Source organism: Natrix helvetica, assembly GCF_964273705.1.
Source record: "Natrix helvetica genome assembly, chromosome: 1".
Lineage (NCBI taxonomy): Eukaryota > Metazoa > Chordata > Lepidosauria > Squamata > Natricidae > Natrix > Natrix helvetica.
The window spans coordinates 196,663,440-196,682,348 of record NC_138548.1 but is presented as its reverse complement, the minus strand read 5'-3'; the positions used below and the strand labels follow the sequence as shown (position 1 = coordinate 196,682,348).

The window sequence follows — 18,909 nt, the reverse complement described above, 5'->3', positions numbered from 1 at the left end:
GAAATTACGTAGGGTTTTATATAATGCATCCATATATTTCCTGGTGTTTGGTGCAAGATTTAAGATATCAGTGTTCTTTTTTGATCTAGAACCAACACTTTCCAAAAGAAAAGAACATTTCCTTCAAGTTGAGCTCAACTCTTGATGAATTCATGTACATGTAATTGTCTGGCCAATGACATAGAAGTGTCTTACCACTGCCTTCTTCTGGGATGCTTGTTTGACTTCCCAGTCTATTGTTGTCAGGCTTAGCCCAAGAATGACATCGAACAATCTAGCCAGAGTTCAGTTCTTTATTGTTTTACACGTAATAGACAGAATCTTGCCAGACTAAACCTTTACTACTCTCACCCAACTGGATATCCCCTGGGACATTCTAGGGTATGGCTATCTGTTACTGTCTTCCTCTAACTCTTGTCCACATCCACGCTGTGTTGCTTCTTGTCCTCCATTCTGGAATATGCTTCCTCCTTCCTGGCAAAGTTCTGCATTACTGTAGTCCATCACACCACTTCCCTCTCCATGAGCATCATCCCTCACAACTATACAGCCCTAGTTTGCTCCCAAAGTCTTCAATCCAAGAATTACCAGGCTAGAACCTCTTAGTTCCATGCCAAGATAAAGCTGGCCAAATGCTGAACATTGTTTAGATTACAAAGGTGAGAGGGGCCAGTTTGGAAAAGGCCATCTGTTTTTCTTTTAGTGACAGCTGTCGTATTTGTGGAAGACCAGGCATAACTGGTTAAGACTGAAAGGGAGCAATCAGGAGTAGTATTAGTGTCCTATTCTAGGGCGTGTTTAAAAAACACCCCCCCCCCAAGCACCAACAACTAGCAAGGATCCTTTTATTCATTCTATAGCTAGTTACATTGAATCACTGGTCTCTTACACCCAAAGAAGCCTAGAGCAAGAACCAGAAGGTTGCGTTAGACCTTAACAGATATTGATCAATAACAATTTGAACATGTACTACTGTAAGCAGATCCCAAATGCAAAAATAATTTATTTACACCTGATAAGCAAACAAGATGACTAGAAAAGAAGACATGGACAATAATGTGAAATCTTTAACAGATTTAAAAGGGAACCTTGTAGCTTTGATATATAGGTTGTGCCCAAATCCTGATATTCTAAGCAGCTAACTATGGGTTTACAAGTGGGAAACATAAGGAAGCATGGCATAATATATCCTTTGATTCCTTCAGGGTGTAAAGTCTATAATCAATTAAATCATAACTGGGCCCAGTTTGGCAAAATAATAAAAGTTCTATTCCCAAGGAGCTACATAGGAGATACAGCAAGAATATACAGCTAGTAACATTATATTCCACAGCATCATTATACAACTGATTCAGTCTGAGTTCTATCTTCCAACTCCAAACTTGGGCCAAAGATACCACTGTCTGCTTGCAGAGGCAAGCAGTGCTGGACTAGATAGACAAAGAGCACTAGCACTTCTGGGGCTCTTTGAACCCTGCAGCACCTTAGGAGAGCAAAGCAACCACCTCAGGCAGCAGATGCCGGGAGCACATGAAACGCCACAGAGTTTCAAGGCCTTGATCTTGGGATCAAATGATCTGAAGGACTGTCTCTTTCCACAATTCATTGCTTTGCCAGTCTCAGTGTGGTGATCTGTTAGGCTTAATGCATGCCTTCTGATGCATAATGTCAGAATGGAAAGGCTGAATCCCGAGACAGGATGTCTCTAAGCTACCTCCCCTTCCCCTTGATAATAAGTTACTACATAGGAATTGCAACATTTACCAATTGTTTTGAGGAGAATTATTTCCTTTTTTGTTCGGTGTGTGTGTGTGTGTGTGTGTAATGATGCCCTTGAGCTCCCACAGATTCAGAAGGCCTGAGGTTTGGGCAGACTGAAGTTGTGTCCTTCCTAACCATTGTCTGCACCTTGAGATGCGGCTGTTTCTGTTCCTTCTAAAAGGACAGGCAAACTAAGGGCTTCTCTTGCCTGCTTTGCTCTCTGTATAAAACAATCTGGATTTCCAAGTGTAGGAAAGCAGCAGAGCTCCGGGAAAGCACCAGAGAATTCAAAGCAGACCCATTCTGTCTGCTTGCTTACCTCCACCTCTCTTCCTTTGCTGCTTTCTCCTTGAATTGTCCTTGAGGTTGCTGCAGCCAAGGCTGGTTTCATTCTCTGCTGCAGGGAGCTGCAGGCTTTTTCCCATCGTACTGAGAAGGGAAGGGAGGAGGGGAACCAGGCAAGGAAGAACAGGGCAGCAGACAAGTGCTACCAGGAAGGAAGGAAGGAAGGAAGGAAGGAAGGAAGGAAGGAAGGAAGGAAGGAAAGAAGGAGAATAGGAGAGGAGAAAAAAGCAACCAAAGAACAACCAGGACGAGAAAGGGGTAGATGATCATCCAGACAGCGAACCCAAGACAAAAATTGATTTTTGTGGCTCTCACTGACACAGAACCAAAATCAACAAGCATTCCTGTATGATCCATATTCCCTGTGCCTTTGCCCTTACCACTCGGCAAACGTGCTGTCTTTTGCCCACACCACTCCTGTCCTTTTCTCCTTTCCATCTCTTGCCTTCTTTTTTTAGTATTTCTTTCTATTCAATCCCTCCTCCCAGGCATTAGCAATCCTACTGAATTTTCTCAGCCCTAAATTTGAGGGCTGTGTCTGATAGGGCACCCCAGTGGTGACCTGGTGGTTCATACTGAATACCTATTTGTTTGGGGATGGAATTTAGGATGATGCAGTTGTTGCTCTTGTTTTAAATTTCATAATAAATTGCCCGGGCTATCATTTTTTCAATTTTTCTATCTGTTAACTGGCTGGACAAGGGACAATAAACTTGAACTAAATTCTGATCTGATCAAGGCCTTTGGTCTGGTTACCATGAGGTTCAATAAGTTTGGCTGTCTAGTTCCTCAACCATGGCATACATTGGTCACGGTGCATCATCCTTGGGTCCCTTGTATTGGATTCCTGTAAGGTCTTTTATTGGAAGAAGACTCTAGAAAGAGTGCAGAGAAGAGCAACCAGGATGATTAGGGGATGGGAGACTAAAACATATGAAGAATGGTTACAGGAACTGGGCATTGGCTAGTCTAGTGAAGAGAAGGACCAGGGGGGACATGATAGCAGTCTTCCAATATTTGAGGGGCTGCCACAGAAAGGAGAGGGTCAAAGCTATTTTCCAAAGCACCTGAAGGCCAGACAAAGTATAATGGATGGAAACTGACCAAGGAGAGATTCAACCTAGAAATAAGGAGGAACTTTCTGACAGTGAGAACAATCAACCAATGGAACAGAAGTTGCCTTTGGAAGTTGTGGGAGGTTCATCACTTGAGACTTTCAAGAAGAGATTGGACTGCCATTTGTCAGAAACGGTGTAGGGTCTCCTGCTTGAGCAGGAGGATGGACTAGATGACCTACAAGGTCCCTTCCAACTCTGTTAATTGTTAAATCTGTTAAAGGATCTTCAAGAAGGATTCTGATTTTGACAGATTACATTGCCTCCCTATTCCTATTGAGCCCAAGTCAATGTGCTGGATCAGGGGTGCCCAACCCTTGGGCCGTGTGGCCTACAACTAGGCTGTGTGAATGGCGGATTGGCTTCCATGAGCAGTGGGCCAGCAGGTGTCCACACATACGCACAACCCAACTTGTGCAAGTCAAGCTCGCATAAGTTGAGCAGCAAACATGCATATTCACACGGCTCCATTTCCCTTCCACCACCCCGGGCTGCCACGCCACAAAGGTTGGGGACCGCTGTGCTAGCTGCCTGAGGCCATGTCCTCACTTGTATCTAACATGCCCTGATTATATCTTTCTTTCTGTCAGGTCCTCCTGGCATGGCCTTCATTTTATTCCCAGTCCATGAGCAAGACAGTCAAGTTATTCTTAGCTGTACTAATGTTAAAGTGATGCTTTCCCTTATTCTGACACTATCCAAGGGCACCCTTGAGTCCTATAAAAACCTGTAGGCTTTGATTTTCTGATTGTACATCATCAGGTAGGAGTTGACTCTTGGCAATCACATTGATAAATCTTCTGCAGGGTGATCTAACTCCAACCTGCCTCAGATCTTAACAACACAACCATTACCAGTGTAATTTAATCCATCTATTTTGCTGCAGGTGTTTGTCTTTTCCTCTTTTCTCCCATTTTTCCCAGCATTACAGATTTCTCTGTAGAACTTGGTCTTCGTCCCCATCAATTATCTTGGGGAAGACAGATTGCTAAAGTTATTTGAAACAGACAATGGAGTAGAATAGAGATTGGCAAGGAAGTCAGCCAACTTCATGCTTGTATAGATTTCTGCTGACTCAGGAGAGGGCGGTGAGCACTAGAATTTGGTGGTGGAAAAGGCCCTGAAACTATACTTACCTGCCAAAAAACTGTCATCATTATTCCTCCCACTGCTTCTTTCCAATCCTATTCCTCAAGTGGAATAAGCTGCTGATCTGAAGGTAGGGGTGGAGCAGAAAAATGACTGATGGGCAAGAATTTAAGGCAGGAAAGATTCACCTTTTCAAGGAAGAGGAGAATTCAGAAGACTGTTGGAGAGCCTTCTGAACCATGACTACTTAATGACTGATGTTCTGATCCACGGAAGAAACTGAGCATATTCTATAGGCTCACCCTATAGGAACAGAGTTTTGTAAAAGTGTAGATCAAATGCTTTGAATCCAATGTAATGCACTGTATACAAAAAGGGTGTTAGAGTAATTATTGTTTTTCAGGAAACAGTAATGATACTGCTTGGGTTTTTGTTTCAGAAGAAAATTGCATTGTGTTGAACTGTTCCCTTTTAAGTATGTTTAGGATTGTAATATTATTATGATTTGGAGACATACTGTACAGAGGACATTCCTCTGTTTTGTGAATGCCCAAGTTGTCACCTGGCAAGGGGTCACATATAGTTGCTCAAAGTTGCATCAAAGAATCATAGTTGATTTTGGGGGTAAAATTGATTGCCCCCCCCAAAAAAACTATGAACAGGCAGAATAAAGTATAGTAGAACATTTAACATATGGGTTTTAAACCTTCATGAAATGTACACACGGAAGTGGATTTACGGTGTGCGTACCTTTTGGAAAAAATAAAATAAAATGGCCCCATTCCTTTGGAATTGTTAACCTTGATGGGTAAAAAGTTGCCCATCTCTACTCTGGACAACGACTTCTTCAGTGGATGCCATGTCCATTCCCAGTCAATTTAAAGACGGTGCTCCGTGTGAAGGAGAAGCTCCAAAGGCCTTTGAGATACCTACCCAAAATGGATTCTTGGTCTCCAGACTGAGTAGCAGTTTTTCTGATTACAGTATTTTCCACTCATTGGAAATTTATTGTATTTCTTCTTTTATCCATTTCTGAGGTGATGATTCACTGACCACTCTAGTTTATAACATCGCCAAGTTCTATGGGCTTTTTAGAGTAAGAAAATAGGAAATCAGTCCATGCAAATGAGTATATAGACTGTAGGTTTGTCAACAAGAGGGGAGATCAAAACAATGTGAGAAAATGCTGGATTTTGGAATGTGATGTTGGTGAAACCCATAAACCTGAAGACAATCTTCTTGCCTTGTGCAAGCCCTTTCCCCCTCCGATTTAACTAATAATAATAATAATAATGCTTGTTCTCAAAAGCATATCTGCTAGGAAGCACCGACCTTATATGTCCTTTTTATTGCCTGTCATGTCTCCAGGCTCCAAAAGGGGTGACAATGGGGGGTGAAGTCTTTGGAAGAGTGCCAGAGTTGGAGGAAAATTTTTTGCCTGGGCTATATCTATGTCTGCATCTTGTTTCAAAATGCAATAGGCCGTGTGGCGTATGAGTCTGTGTGATGTGGTTGGCTTTTCATCTGGCTTTGGTGTGTGCAACATGAATGTTTTGTCTGTTTGTATTTGCTAGAGATGATTCATTTTTAACATGTTGGGCCTCTGAGGGCATTACTAGTCCCCGGGCTTCTGAAGTTCAGACCCAGCTTCTATTTTGTATTCTGTCAGGGTTTTTGTATCTCTCTGTATATCCTCCATTGTCCTTCTGTGGAATGTGTGTTAGAACAGAAAATAGCAATCAAAAGAATGGATCTGTATTTTGGCATTTTTATAACCATTGGGTCTCCCATTGGACAAATCCTTTTATCTCCTTAGTTTACATTTTGGGATGTAAATGATTTGTGGCTGGTAGGAAACACTCTTACAAATGGATCTACCCATCAAAACATTGGGTAACATTCCATCATATATTTTTTCCCTGATGATTAACATCTGATCCCAAAAGACTGAGGTACTTTAATTCCTTTGAGGATCCTGGCATCCATGGTGCTACTTTTTTAAAATTCTGTGTCTTAATCCAGAAGCTTCTTTACAAACAATAGTGAACAAAATTATTTATCGTCTTGCCAAATGGACTTTTTATTGTCTTTTATCTTGTAAGCTTTCAGGAGTAGGAGCAATTCAGTGGCATACACCTTTAATGAATTATATTATCATCACTACCATGATGCGAAAAGTTTCTGGTTTTACTTGCTTCACTTGAACAAGATAGTAAGACCACAGAGGAATAAGCCAGATTTTTTGTAGTCAACTTGGTAAGCTTAGAAGCAGTGGTGGGTTATGACCCATACGCCCCGGTATGGGCGTACCGTGCCTGCCGGGAGCACCGTGTACCATTACAGTACGGGTGCTACGGAAAGCCCGCCTGCCCGCGCTCCTTACTGGTATTTGAGCTCTTTGGGGCTTCCGCGCACACGCACAGAGCCTGCGCAATGCTCCGCCAAGCAGCTGGAGCATTGCGGATGTGTCACAGAGTGTCGCAGGTGGTAAGTACGCATGTGCGCGCGTTTATGTGGTGGATGCCGGGCCCCGTTTCACCGTACCAGTTGCATCGGGATCCAGAACCACCACTGCCTAGAAGGCAAAAAGAAATTGCACCTACACATTATAATATCCTGTGAAACCTTACTAGTTAATGAGAGAAATAGCTCCTTTGTGGCTGTGTGCATTCACTATACTGAACCCTTTTTCAGGGTTTGCACAATTCACTGAGCTTTAAGCTGACTTTAAGCTGAATGAGCCTCACAAGACATTCTCAACCACACACACACACTCACACAAACTTTACCAAGGTTAATATTCTCCTAGAGTGACAAGTGGGAACAAAATTTATACAATTAGTTAATCTTTAACTAATCTGATTATGTAAATACAATCTTTAAGTAATAAAAGATGATAAGCATAATATAAATTATATGTATCATATTCTTAGCAGATAGTTTTTCTTTTCTTTTAAAATAAAAATCTGTGCCCTCTGTTTCTGTTACTATTAGAGTTCATTTGGAAAGTATTGTCTGCCACCCAGTGTCCAAAATCAAATGATTTTGAATCTATATATCAGATTTAGGAAAGAATTGATCAACACTTAACAATTTATGTTTAATATAATTGCTTAAACCAAATCAGAGTGTTGACACATGAAAATACACTATTATTACTCTTATATATACAAAAATGTGACATCATACCTCCCAGTTCTGTAGCTAGTATTGGCCTTCTGATACCTTCCCAAGAACCTAAAAAGTTGTAATATGTCAATACAATATATCTGCAGATATAAGCAGTGTGTCCTTTTGTAATTGACAGATGGAATTTTTGTCAATGCATGATTTCTAAGTGTCACCCAAGATTTTTGGGGGGTCTGACACTCAATATGCTGATAGCCATTGATAACCTTTTAAAGATCTTAATACTTTATGATCTTCTCCATTTTTTTGCTTTCAATTCCACAATATCCTGGTACTGCCATATCAGTTATCCACACTTTCTTCCCCAGTTAAATCTGGTGTGTTATGAGCAAAATTTTATCAATTTGTTATTCAGAAATTTCACAATATTTTAATTTGCTCATTTTCAACTACTTTTTCAAGTATCCCAATTTTTCATTACTGGCACATGATAATTTTTACAGATGTTGCAGTAAATCATTTTGTCAATTTTGTTATGTTATTGCTTATATGCAGCTTGTGCAATCTACTTGCATGAGCTGAGTATATTATCTACTGTTTCATGAGCTGAGTATATTATCTACTGTTTCTTGTGCTTTTTTGCACAATCTGCATTTTGAATCATTTGATGATTTCCCCCCCCCAAAAAAATTCTGACATTGATTGCATTAATTTGAACAGCTTGCTCTTGTGTAGCCGACATCAAGCCTTCACTTTCTTTTTTTAATGTTCCAGTTGTAAAAACCATTGCCAGTTGTCAAAGCCTTCAGTTTCTTTTTTTTTAATGTTCCAGTTGTAACCCATTGCCAGGTTGAATTTTTATCTACTTCATTATTATTATTCCTTTCATATATTGGAGGGTTTACTGGACTGAGCACATATATTTAAGATCACCCAAATCAGCTTACCAGGCTGACTAAAATAACACCTTAGTTTCTTTTATTAAACAATATATATATATATTAAACAATATATATATAATGTTGTAATTGTACTGATAAATAAATAAAGGGAGACTAGGATAGATCTATTTCGAGCTAATTAGTATATATATATTGTATAAGGAAGAGAACCCATGGCTTAGTGGTTAAGACTCCTGCCTAAGATATATACAGCCCGGGTTCTAATCCCAGTAAGGGTATGGCTAGCTGATGAGAGCTAATTAGCTCGAAATAGATCTATCCTAGTCTCCCTTTATTTATTTATCAGTACAATTACAACATATATATATATATATATATATATGTATTAGCATCCAGAGTACCCAGCCTCTGTAATTTGAACTGCTGCTCTGTTGCCTCCTTGTCTTGAAAAGCAGAGGCACTGCTCTGGCACCTGAGGGCCAGCTGTGGAGGGCATTTGAGAGCAAACTCCGGGTTGTCGTTCCTGCTGCTTGCCTGGTTCTCTGGCATTTTTAATATTTAACAAGGGCCTAACAAAGCTAAGGAAAGGTGAGCAAAGGAAGAGAAGACAACTACAGTGCCACCCAGTTGGCCCTTTCATCTCCCAGGAGCTACTGAATTTCCCCTGGAGTGAAGTCCTCCTGCTTCACCACAGGTGCCAAGTCTTTGAAGTGCCAGCTCCATTGGCTTCTGCCTTGACATTCACAACTTCCAGAGGAAGCTGGGCTAATGCCCTAACTCTGCAGAGAGGGAATCTGAGAGGATTGCAGCCCAATCTGGGGCAAGCCTGCCCTGCCTCAGTATGGTGCTCCTGCTTGTTTGATTGGTAGACTCTGAAATCCTACCCTTACTTGACCAGAAATGATCAGGCTGACTATGCTGTGAATGAGAGGTTTTTCAGTTCTCTTCCAGACTTCTCCTCATGAAGAGGAGAAGGGTCCTTCGTATAGTTCGATGATTTGGTGAAAACAGCACACCTAACTTAACAGCACCCCTGGCTAGGAAGGAGCTAGAAAACGAAGAAGGAATATTTAGGTGGGAAGACTGGGCTGAGGGGGATTTAGTAAGCATGTATTAGTCAAATGCTAGAGGAAAGACTTTCTTTACAAAGATGTAGGCCAGGATGCTCTTTACATAGCTTCATACTCTGGGCTTAATAGGTCTGTTTTAGATGGCCTTGTGTTTTATTTTATTTTCTTCAAAATACAATAGAAGTAGAGGTGAGTTGCTCCCAATTCAGCCCGGTTTGGCCGAACCAGTAGTGGCGGCAGCAGGAGGCTCCGCCCACCTGCCCGGACACTTTTTTTTTAAAAACAAAGTTTTATTGGTTTTTTAGGAAATAATATAGGAAAAGGGTAAAGGAAAGGTTACAAATTTTGGCAGTTGCAATGTGCGGCAGGAGTCCCCTCCCTCCATACTCATAGAATACAATTACAAAAAATTCAATACTAAATAACAATATATAGTCAGCATGTAAATTCAGTTAATAATTTCGATCAATTTATATCAAGTGGATTTTCTTACTCATTTTTGTGATCTGAGTTTTCTTGGTATTGCCCCTTCTCCCCCCGCCAGCAGAGCTCCGGCCCCTCCCGTGTCCTACATGTCTGTTGTAGGATCATCTGATTTATCTAGGAGTACTTTATTTTTTTCCATAAAGGCCTGCGCCTCTATGGGTGTATTAATTCTAACTCTTGTGTCCTCCCAGAATATTAGCATACCTTCAGGCATCAACCATCTGAACCACACCCCCTTCTGGTATAGTTTCTTCGCCAATTGCGAATAGCTTTTTCTTTTCGTGCCCAAACACTTCTGTACATGTGCAGAAGCATTGTGTGCGCAAGCATGCACAAAATGGTAGTAAACCGGCTAGCAACCCGCCACTGAATAGAAGCCATATTCCCTCTGGGGGAGGAGGGCCCTCCTAATCATTCCGCAGAGTGGGGCCTAGACCACTGACAGCTTACCCCCACTGCTTACCCTGATTGTAAAACTACTTGTCATTTGTGATTTGTGATCCAGACCAAGCTGATACAAAAGTCATGGACAGGAAAATAGTGCCAGACTCCACATTCGGACTGAGACATTGTGTCTGTTGCATGCTGAAAATGACTACTGTGACCAAACTTATTTTACAATAATTGGGCTTTAGTAACTCTCTGAAAGTCAGAGGTTATTCTTGCTTTGTCCTGATGAAATGCTGACAGAAAAAAAAAACCTAACCAGAAAAGCATTAACTATCCTAGTTCTCCTATTCCTCTGAATCAGATTTTAAGTGGGGAGGGGGAGAGAGGGGAGGAGAATAGAAATCAGACATGTGTTGCCTTTTCTTTACAATTCTGCAGTAGAAGGAAGACTCTTTCTCCCCCAAGGGCCTAAACTGAAACTTATTGGATATGCAGAATTTGTCCTCAAAGCCCTAACTGAACACTTAAGAATATAGAGTATCTCTTGCTGATTTTTAAGCGAGCAAAGCCATTTACTAAGGATCCCTTCTTTAGACTTAAACCCACACTTTCCTTCTTTTATTTTGTTCTATAGGGCTTAAAGTGCTGGGTTGACATCAGGTTCAAATCTACACCCCAGTTCAAGTCCATCCCAATCCAACCTACCTCACCAATGGCTGTTGGTTGTGGAGGGGTATGGGTAAACAAAAGGTGATATAGGCACTCCTTGACCTACAACTATTCATTTTAAACACCATTCATTTTAAGTTACAATGGCTCTGAAAAAAGTGACTTATGACCGTTTTCTACACTTACAACTGTTGCAGCATCCTCATAGTCACGTGATCAAAGTTTGGATGCTCGGCAACAGACTCATGTTTATGACAGTTGCAGTGTCCTGGAGTCATGTGATTACCTTTTGTGATCTTCTGACGAGCAAAATCAATGGGGAAGCCGGATTCACTTAAGAACCTAATAATTCCTCGTGTTAACAAATGTGGCAAGAAAAGTTGTAAAACTTTTCACTTAACAACTGTCTTGCTTAAAAAAAAATTGAGCTCAACTGCGGTCATCTACAGTCGACTACAAAAGTCTACAGATGACTACATTAGATACAAATCTAAATAGATAGATGAACATAGCTTGGTTTCTTGTTCTTATGGCATCAGTTACTTCATGTAACCAGGATCATGATATAAGCTATATATCACTCTTTTCCATACTGGGAATCCCCCAGCAATCCACTAACAAGAGAACATCAAGAAAGTTAGGAAACTTCACCTACATAACAACAGTAATTTTAATTTCCAAGCAAGAGCTAGAATTATCTGAGGTGGGTTGGTGAGCGCATACTGTAAACCTTTTCCTTCATCTGCAGGACTCCACTTAAAACATTAAAAGCATAAGCATAGGTTGTCATAGAACATCTGGAGAATGATAGAATATTGGGAACTTCTTTCTCTCCCCTGGTAACTTAAGGCGAGGGACAATGCCCAGTCTAGTTCCTGAGGTAACAAGCTGATTAACACATTTTTCTCCTGGTACATTGACATTCTCTAGCTTCTCACAAAGAGGCCAAGCAGACTTGCTGCTTCATTCTTTCCCCTCTCTTTTTTGACTCCAGGTCTCTCTGATAACACAGCTGATCTGGAAAAGAGAAGACAGATCTACGGACAGAACTTTATCCCCCCAAAGACGCCCAAGACTTTCCTGCAGTTAGTGTGGGAGGCACTTCAGGATGTGACCCTAATCATTCTGGAAATTGCTGCCATCATCTCCCTGGGACTGTCTTTTTATGCTCCACCGAGTGAAGAAAGTGAAGGTAAGGTTGGATCCCTGCTGTCTCCGCCATGACATCCTCACACGGATGGAGTTTCTCATTTCAAGAAATTGCAGAACATTGCCCTGGAGCATTATGGAAAAATACAACTGAGTGCCACCATTGAAACCTCCCACAATGCCCCATGGCCACCCAGTGCCAGAAACTGATTGATTAGAGTATTTATATACCATTCTAGTCACACAACCAAGGGCAATTCACAAGACAGATCCCTAAAATAAATCAAGCAAGCTCCTCATCAAAGGCATAAAATAGTCATAACAACAGTAGCATTTGACCCATCATCTACAGATAAGACAATAGTACAACATATAGTGCTTGGATTCTGAATGCCCAAAGGAACAACATTCTTCTGATCATTCTCTAAAAATTATCCAAAACGGTGGCTGTCCAAATCTCAGCAATGAGGGAGAAACTGTTCCAAAGGGACATGACAGCCATTGAGAAGACATGGTCTCTTATTCTTCTCAACTCTTAAAGCAAGAACCCTAAAGGATGTCTTCTTGAATGAGCAGGCAAACTCCCCTCAAAGGAGATACTCCCTGATATAAACTGTAGATGAACCATGGAAGGTCCTTGGTGGACTTAGAGAGTGCAATTCCCTGAAACTGACTAGCACCTCAATGGGGATGGCATGGGTCAACCAGTCAACCAGTCAGCCCATAGTTTCAGTTAGTCCACAGTATAATAGGAATTGAAGGGGAGCAAAGCACTGTAATATATGGGATGAATGAGAACACTGTGTGTACTAATTGGAGGATGCACAATAGGTATATGACATTGGGCAGGGCTGGGATTTACAACAAGGAAACCACCAATCACAGCCATTAGAATATAGTTTATAAGGACAGCAAGATTTAGTCTAGCATGATTTCTTGCTGGCTTCACTATGGGAGGGGAACAATTGTGGTAATTATGTGGATATGACATCAAAGCTCTGTCCTAAGATGGTGGGTCCATCTGCCTTTGCAGATCAATTGGGTGAGTCAAGAGACTTTGATTCTGCATATTGGTCTGCCCAACTTTATCACATTTCTTCATGATGACTCATCCCTATGTCTGCTATGCTGCTTCATCTTTTTATTTATATTTGCATACTTGTATTGTGCAAAAGGGATAGTCATGTGCACGATAACACTCTGAAATTGAGACTTATTTTAGCAGTTTTACCCAGGCAAGATCAGGGTGTTCCAATTAGTTTAATTCTATTTCCATCCATTTACATACCTATTAATGAGTTTAATGAGTTAAACTCCAAATTCTCCCACAATCCATTTGGAATAGATAGGAGAAATATCCAATTCTATGCAATTTTGCAATGGTCTGTATGCATCAACAGATGAAACAATGAGGTTAATAATATGTATATTTATGGGACCTCATCTTGAATTAGGACTATTAATACTGGAAAATTGAGTGATAAAGTCAGCAACCTTTATAGCTGTTGCCTCATTCCTAGGAAATCTCAGGTCTATAGCTGTTTGAGAAGGAGACTGGACTGTAAGAAGGAGGTAGGGACCCCCTCGATATTTACACCAAGATGTATGGATTCAACTCCCAGAATTCCCCAGCCAACATGATAGCTGGAGAATCCTGAGAGTTGATGTCTATACAGCTGAAAGTTGCTGAAGTTGAGAAACAGACAGTTGGATCTCTACTCACCTGCAGCCCCAGATGTTGTGGCTGATAGAATCATAGCACCTCTTTCTGATTTAAGATGTGATGTGTGATCAGAGTAACAGGAGCCTTCCTGTAACCAACACTTTCCTTTTTTCTCCTTCCAGGCTGTGGGAATGTGTCAGGGGGTTCAGAGGATGAGGGTGAGTCAGAAGCTGGCTGGATTGAAGGTGCTGCCATCCTACTGTCAGTGATCTGCGTAGTGCTGGTCACAGCATTCAACGACTGGAGCAAGGAGAAGCAGTTCCGAGGTCTGCAAAGCCGCATAGAACAGGAACAGAAATTCACTGTTATCCGCAATGGCCAACTGGTCCAAATTCCCGTGGCTGAGCTGGTGGTGGGAGACATCGCCCAGATCAAATATGGTGAGAGGGAAGGCAGGAGGTGGACGATCTGCAAAGGCAAATTCAGCTGCATGGAGATATCCTAGGGACTGGATTTAAAAACAATTCTGATATCTAGTTTCTCTCTCTGGGAACACCAAACATACTTGGTAAACGAAGTGTTCCCTGGTGCCCCAGAGGGGGCTGATGGTTCAACTTTATATGAGCTTCTTTCACAGTTGTAATGCAGAGGTGCTTATTCTCAAAGCTTACAGTGGGGCATCAGGGATGAAAATTTAAGATTATCTAAGATTGTGTCTAGACAAAAGCTTTTTTTCCTCATTATGGCTCTGCTCTTCCATTTCTTGTTTCTCAAGGAATGCAATGAATTGACCACAGTACTCTGTTCATTCAAACAATCTACACAACAGAAATTTACACTATTTCGTCCACCCAACCAGGATTTAGATAAACTGTTCCTTCCCCATTCACTTCCCAATAAAAATGGCAGTGGCAAATATGTGCACAGCTATCTTCATGTCTATTTTGTTGTACTTCTTTACATTTAATTCCAGAAATATAATTATTGCAAATAATATATATATATTAATTCTCACTGGAAGCACTAAGAAGCAGCACTGTGTATCACTGTTCATTGAATAGCAAACTTGCTTATTGCTCACTTAGTAATTAAGGAAGCAAAATGGGTACCTCTGTGCAGCATCCATTGTATATAATGGGCATAAGATAGTAGGCCACCAGTATTTGTTGATAGAGTTAATTGATTAACCGTTTCTCTTCTCTCCTAGGTGACCTGCTTCCTGCAGATGGAGTGCTTATCCAGGGGAATGATCTCAAGATAGATGAGAGCTCCTTAACGGGGGAGTCGGATCATGTACGCAAATCAGTGGACAAAGATCCCATGTTGCTATCAGGTGAGGGACATCTGAGAGTGCTCCCAGACAAGAAACATGACAAGATGAACTAATTCTACTTTGTTTTAAAGCTACATTAACATTAACAGAATCTTACAAATCTAAAGGCACAAACTTTTAACTAGGGCTGCTCTTTCCTAAGTTTCTTTCTCTGACGTTATGCAACTGCAGGCTCCTACTTCTCTTATCTGATTGTTTCCTAAGCAGCATCTCTTCCTCTCTTTTCCACAAGGTCATTCATATATTCCATTACAACTCTGGCTTAATGTAGTTACTGAGACAGTAAGATTTGGCTGGTAAGACACTGGGCTACAAATTAGGAGTTCTAGTCCTGCCTTAGGCACAAAGTCCTCTGGGTGACTTTGGGCTAGTGACTCTTTCTAAGCCCTAGGAAGTTTGCAATGGCAAACCACCCCTGAAAATCCTTGCCAAGAGAACTGTAGGGACTTGTCAAGAGTTAAAACCAATTCAAAGTCGCAATATATATGTCTTCAAAAACCATTACAGTAAACATTTTTTACAAAGGTTAAGAAGGAGACTACATCAAAAATAAGTAGCAACATAATAATATAACCATATTAATATCGATAGATACCAAATCTACTACTCCATATGTAAAAAACAAGGTGAAGAAAATATATCTATTCCTTTCTGTAAGTAACTCCTGCATGTCTCCCATAGGATCTCTTGTAGCAGGTAAAGAATGCCTGGATCTACAGGTTTCCTTTTGTTTTCTGCAAATGTGCTATTTTGTGATTTATCATTTTTGTCCAGAATGCGATTTGGGCCAGTATAAATTTGTATCAAAGCTCTGGAAACATGCCAAGGTTTTTCCCACTGAACATTTTCTCTCAAAAAAAAAAACCTTTCTGCCCTCCAAAACTTTATTTACACATTTGTTGATGCATTTAAGTTACAGAATTTGGCACTGTATCCTACACAGCCCATTTTTCCCAGGGGGACGGTATCTTCCTTTCTGAAAATTCCTTTTTATGAGAGGTTTTCAGGGAACATCAAGTTTGGCACAAAGCGAGGGAAGCCTATTGACGCTTAAGCTTAACTGGAACATAGGAATGGTGGAAATAGGCTCGTTTCTATTTTTCACACTGAGTACCAAATGCTTCAGTGGCTTCTGGGCCCCGTGAAGCTCTTCTAAGAGTTAAATATATCTGAAGCATCTGCATTTGGGCTCTGCAGACAGTTGACATGATGTAACTGCAGAAAAGTCACAATCTATTGGCCTTACAGCCTTCAACTCCAAGTCCACTTTTCCCCAGAAAAATCCAAATATTTTTCTAAGCCACGAAAGGTCCCCCCCCACACCACAGGCATGAGACAGCCAAAAGCCCATTCATCTTTTGATTTCTGCTCACAGCCAGATCACATAATGATTTGGAAGAATCACTGGCATGAATCATACAAGTTACTGACACTGATTAGAAATATGGAGCTTTTGAAAGCAAGATGCCAAAAGAGAAGTTTCAGCTCAGCCAAGATGTACATCTTCATATTAAATCTCTCAACTCTGGAGCAAGTATCACAGTGCCCTTCATTACTTGCTAAGGAACAACCCAGGGACTGAGTCAGCTCCAAAAGAGCCCCGTGAGATAGATGAGCTGTATGGTGATGAGACTTGTTAGATTGGGTAATGAAAGGCACAAAAGGCTAAGAAAGCAACAGCTCTTTATTTGGCCAAGTACAGGCATCCACTGGGTGAGAGGTCTGGCAGCTCCCTTTTTAAAGGGGAGCTGGCCAGCGCTTCAGCCAATCAGGTCTCTCTCTGTTTCCACCTGAAAAGAGAGGACCTGACTGGAAACTACTATTGTCCTTGCAACAACTAGAGGGGGGAGTATCTAACAAGACTCAATGCATTTCAGGTGATGCCCACAACCTACATTCCTTTGTCTTCAAAAAGGACGACATCGTTCTGGTGCAAAGGCATTCCATGTATTTTGGGAAGTGTTTTAAACTTTACCGCTATTTAATAGCTTTGGGGACTAAGCCTTAATTAGTAATATCTGCACTAAATGGCAGCATACTTCATCATACGGCCAAGATAATCTCAGGGAGTGATCTAATGGGGCAAATCTGGTTCAGATACACTAAATCCTAAATCCCAGCATAAGAATGTGCAATTACTGTGGCTTAATGTAACGCCCTATTTCAAGTGATATGACTGAACATTGCTAAGAACTTCCAAGACACTGAAACACAAAAATCCTAACACAATTTTAGCTCCTCTAGTGATTTGTCTGAAACCAGCCATAGAGTGCTAGTCAGGCCTCTCAAGTTTCATGGCCATACCTCTTGAACTGAAACCACATACTTAATAGCAATAGCGCTCAGACTTACATAGTGCTCCACAGTGCTTTACAGCACTCTCTAAGCAGTTTACAGAGTTAGCATATGGCCCCCAACAACCCAGGTCCTCGTTTTACCGACCTTGGAAGGATGGAGGGTTGAGTCAACTTTTAGCTGGTCAGGATCAAACTCCTGGCAGTGGGCAGAGTTAGCTACAATACTGCATTTAACCACTGCACCACCAGGGCTCCTAATTCTATCTGTGGTGGCAGATCACATTGAAAGTTCCAATGTTTTTGGAGAGGAATTAGTCTTACATTATGGTTAACACTCCAGGTTAAGCTTCTGAGGAAGCATAGATCTCTTTAAGGCCCAGGCTGACAACCAGTGGCCTACAGCAGCAGATTTCAGATTTGCAAAATCAACCCTGTTGTGTAATTACTGTCATTTGCTAGAATGTTGAGATCTATTAACTGCAGCATATTGGTTCTGGTGCGCCTCTGAACACAGGCATAGCACCCATCAGTCATTCCTTCATCCAAATGCATCTTCTCCCATGATGTCTCTGCATCCAAGCAATTCAGTTTGGTCTAGTGGTTAAAGCACCAGGCTAGAAACTAGGAGACTGTGAGTTCTAGTCCTCCTTCAGGCATGATTTTGGGCCAGTCACTCAGAACAACTCACCTCACAGGGTTGTTGTTGTTGGGAGCAGTGTTGGATATTTTTGCTGGCTGGAGTTATTTGTAAAAAATAATAAAGTAAACAAATAATGGATAAAAATAAACAAACAAACAAATTCTCAAAAATTCACATCTCTTTTTAAGAGTTGCGACAGGGGCTCCAAAACATATATTTCCCTTCAGGTCCCAAGTACTGCACAGTCCTATGAGAATCTTTTGCTAAAGTTTTGCTGATCATGCCATCAGTAGATGTCAAATGACGCTGTGCCTTTTCCAGAATAGCTCAGCTTGCAATGAATCAGGAAGATCTATTTCTCGGGTTCCTAACATTTCCATTTTGTATTCTTTTGACTTTTCTTTTGATTTAGGCACCCACGTCATGGAAGGCTCTGGGCGGATGGTTATCTCTGCTGTTGGAGTCAACTCACAGACTGGGATCATCTTTACTTTGCTGGGTGCTGGTGGGGAAGAGGAGAAAAAGAAAGAGAAAAAAGGTAAGGTCTGCTCTCTGGTCCAGGTAAGCACTTCCCTTAGTGTACCTCTGGATCCATTGTACTGCATGTCGGTCTTCATGCTCATATCAGCTCTCTTGTTGGCTGAAGCCAGCGCATCAAGATGCATTTCAGAGTAGCTCCACATAAATGTCTTCAAAAACATCCAGCACTTGCAGAAGGTATCTATAGTTTCTGCATAACTGGCACAAAGATGACTTCAGGTTGACGGAACCTTATTATAATTTGTTCCTTTTCTGATCACGACATTTATTCATAAACCCTCCTCTTGAGCATTGCTTGCTTCCCCTTGTTATCTACCAAGGCTATTGATAA

The 18,909-nt window shown here is 41.2% G+C and overlaps 1 protein-coding gene across 5 annotated transcripts in view; it reads left to right on the top strand.

The window, feature by feature from the left end:
- Nucleotides 1-18,909, top strand: part of ATP2B3 (ATPase plasma membrane Ca2+ transporting 3) — a 133,219-nt gene that overhangs the window by 54,245 nt on the left and 60,065 nt on the right. For all 5 annotated transcript variants that reach the window (XM_081934683.1, XM_081934679.1, XM_081934680.1 and 2 more), the window contains exons 4-7: nucleotides 11,951-12,148; nucleotides 13,951-14,208; nucleotides 14,976-15,101; nucleotides 18,451-18,576. In XM_081934683.1, the coding sequence (XP_081790809.1) occupies nucleotides 11,951-12,148; nucleotides 13,951-14,208; nucleotides 14,976-15,101; nucleotides 18,451-18,576 (708 nt within the window). The remainder of the gene's footprint in view (nucleotides 1-11,950; nucleotides 12,149-13,950; nucleotides 14,209-14,975; nucleotides 15,102-18,450; nucleotides 18,577-18,909) is intronic.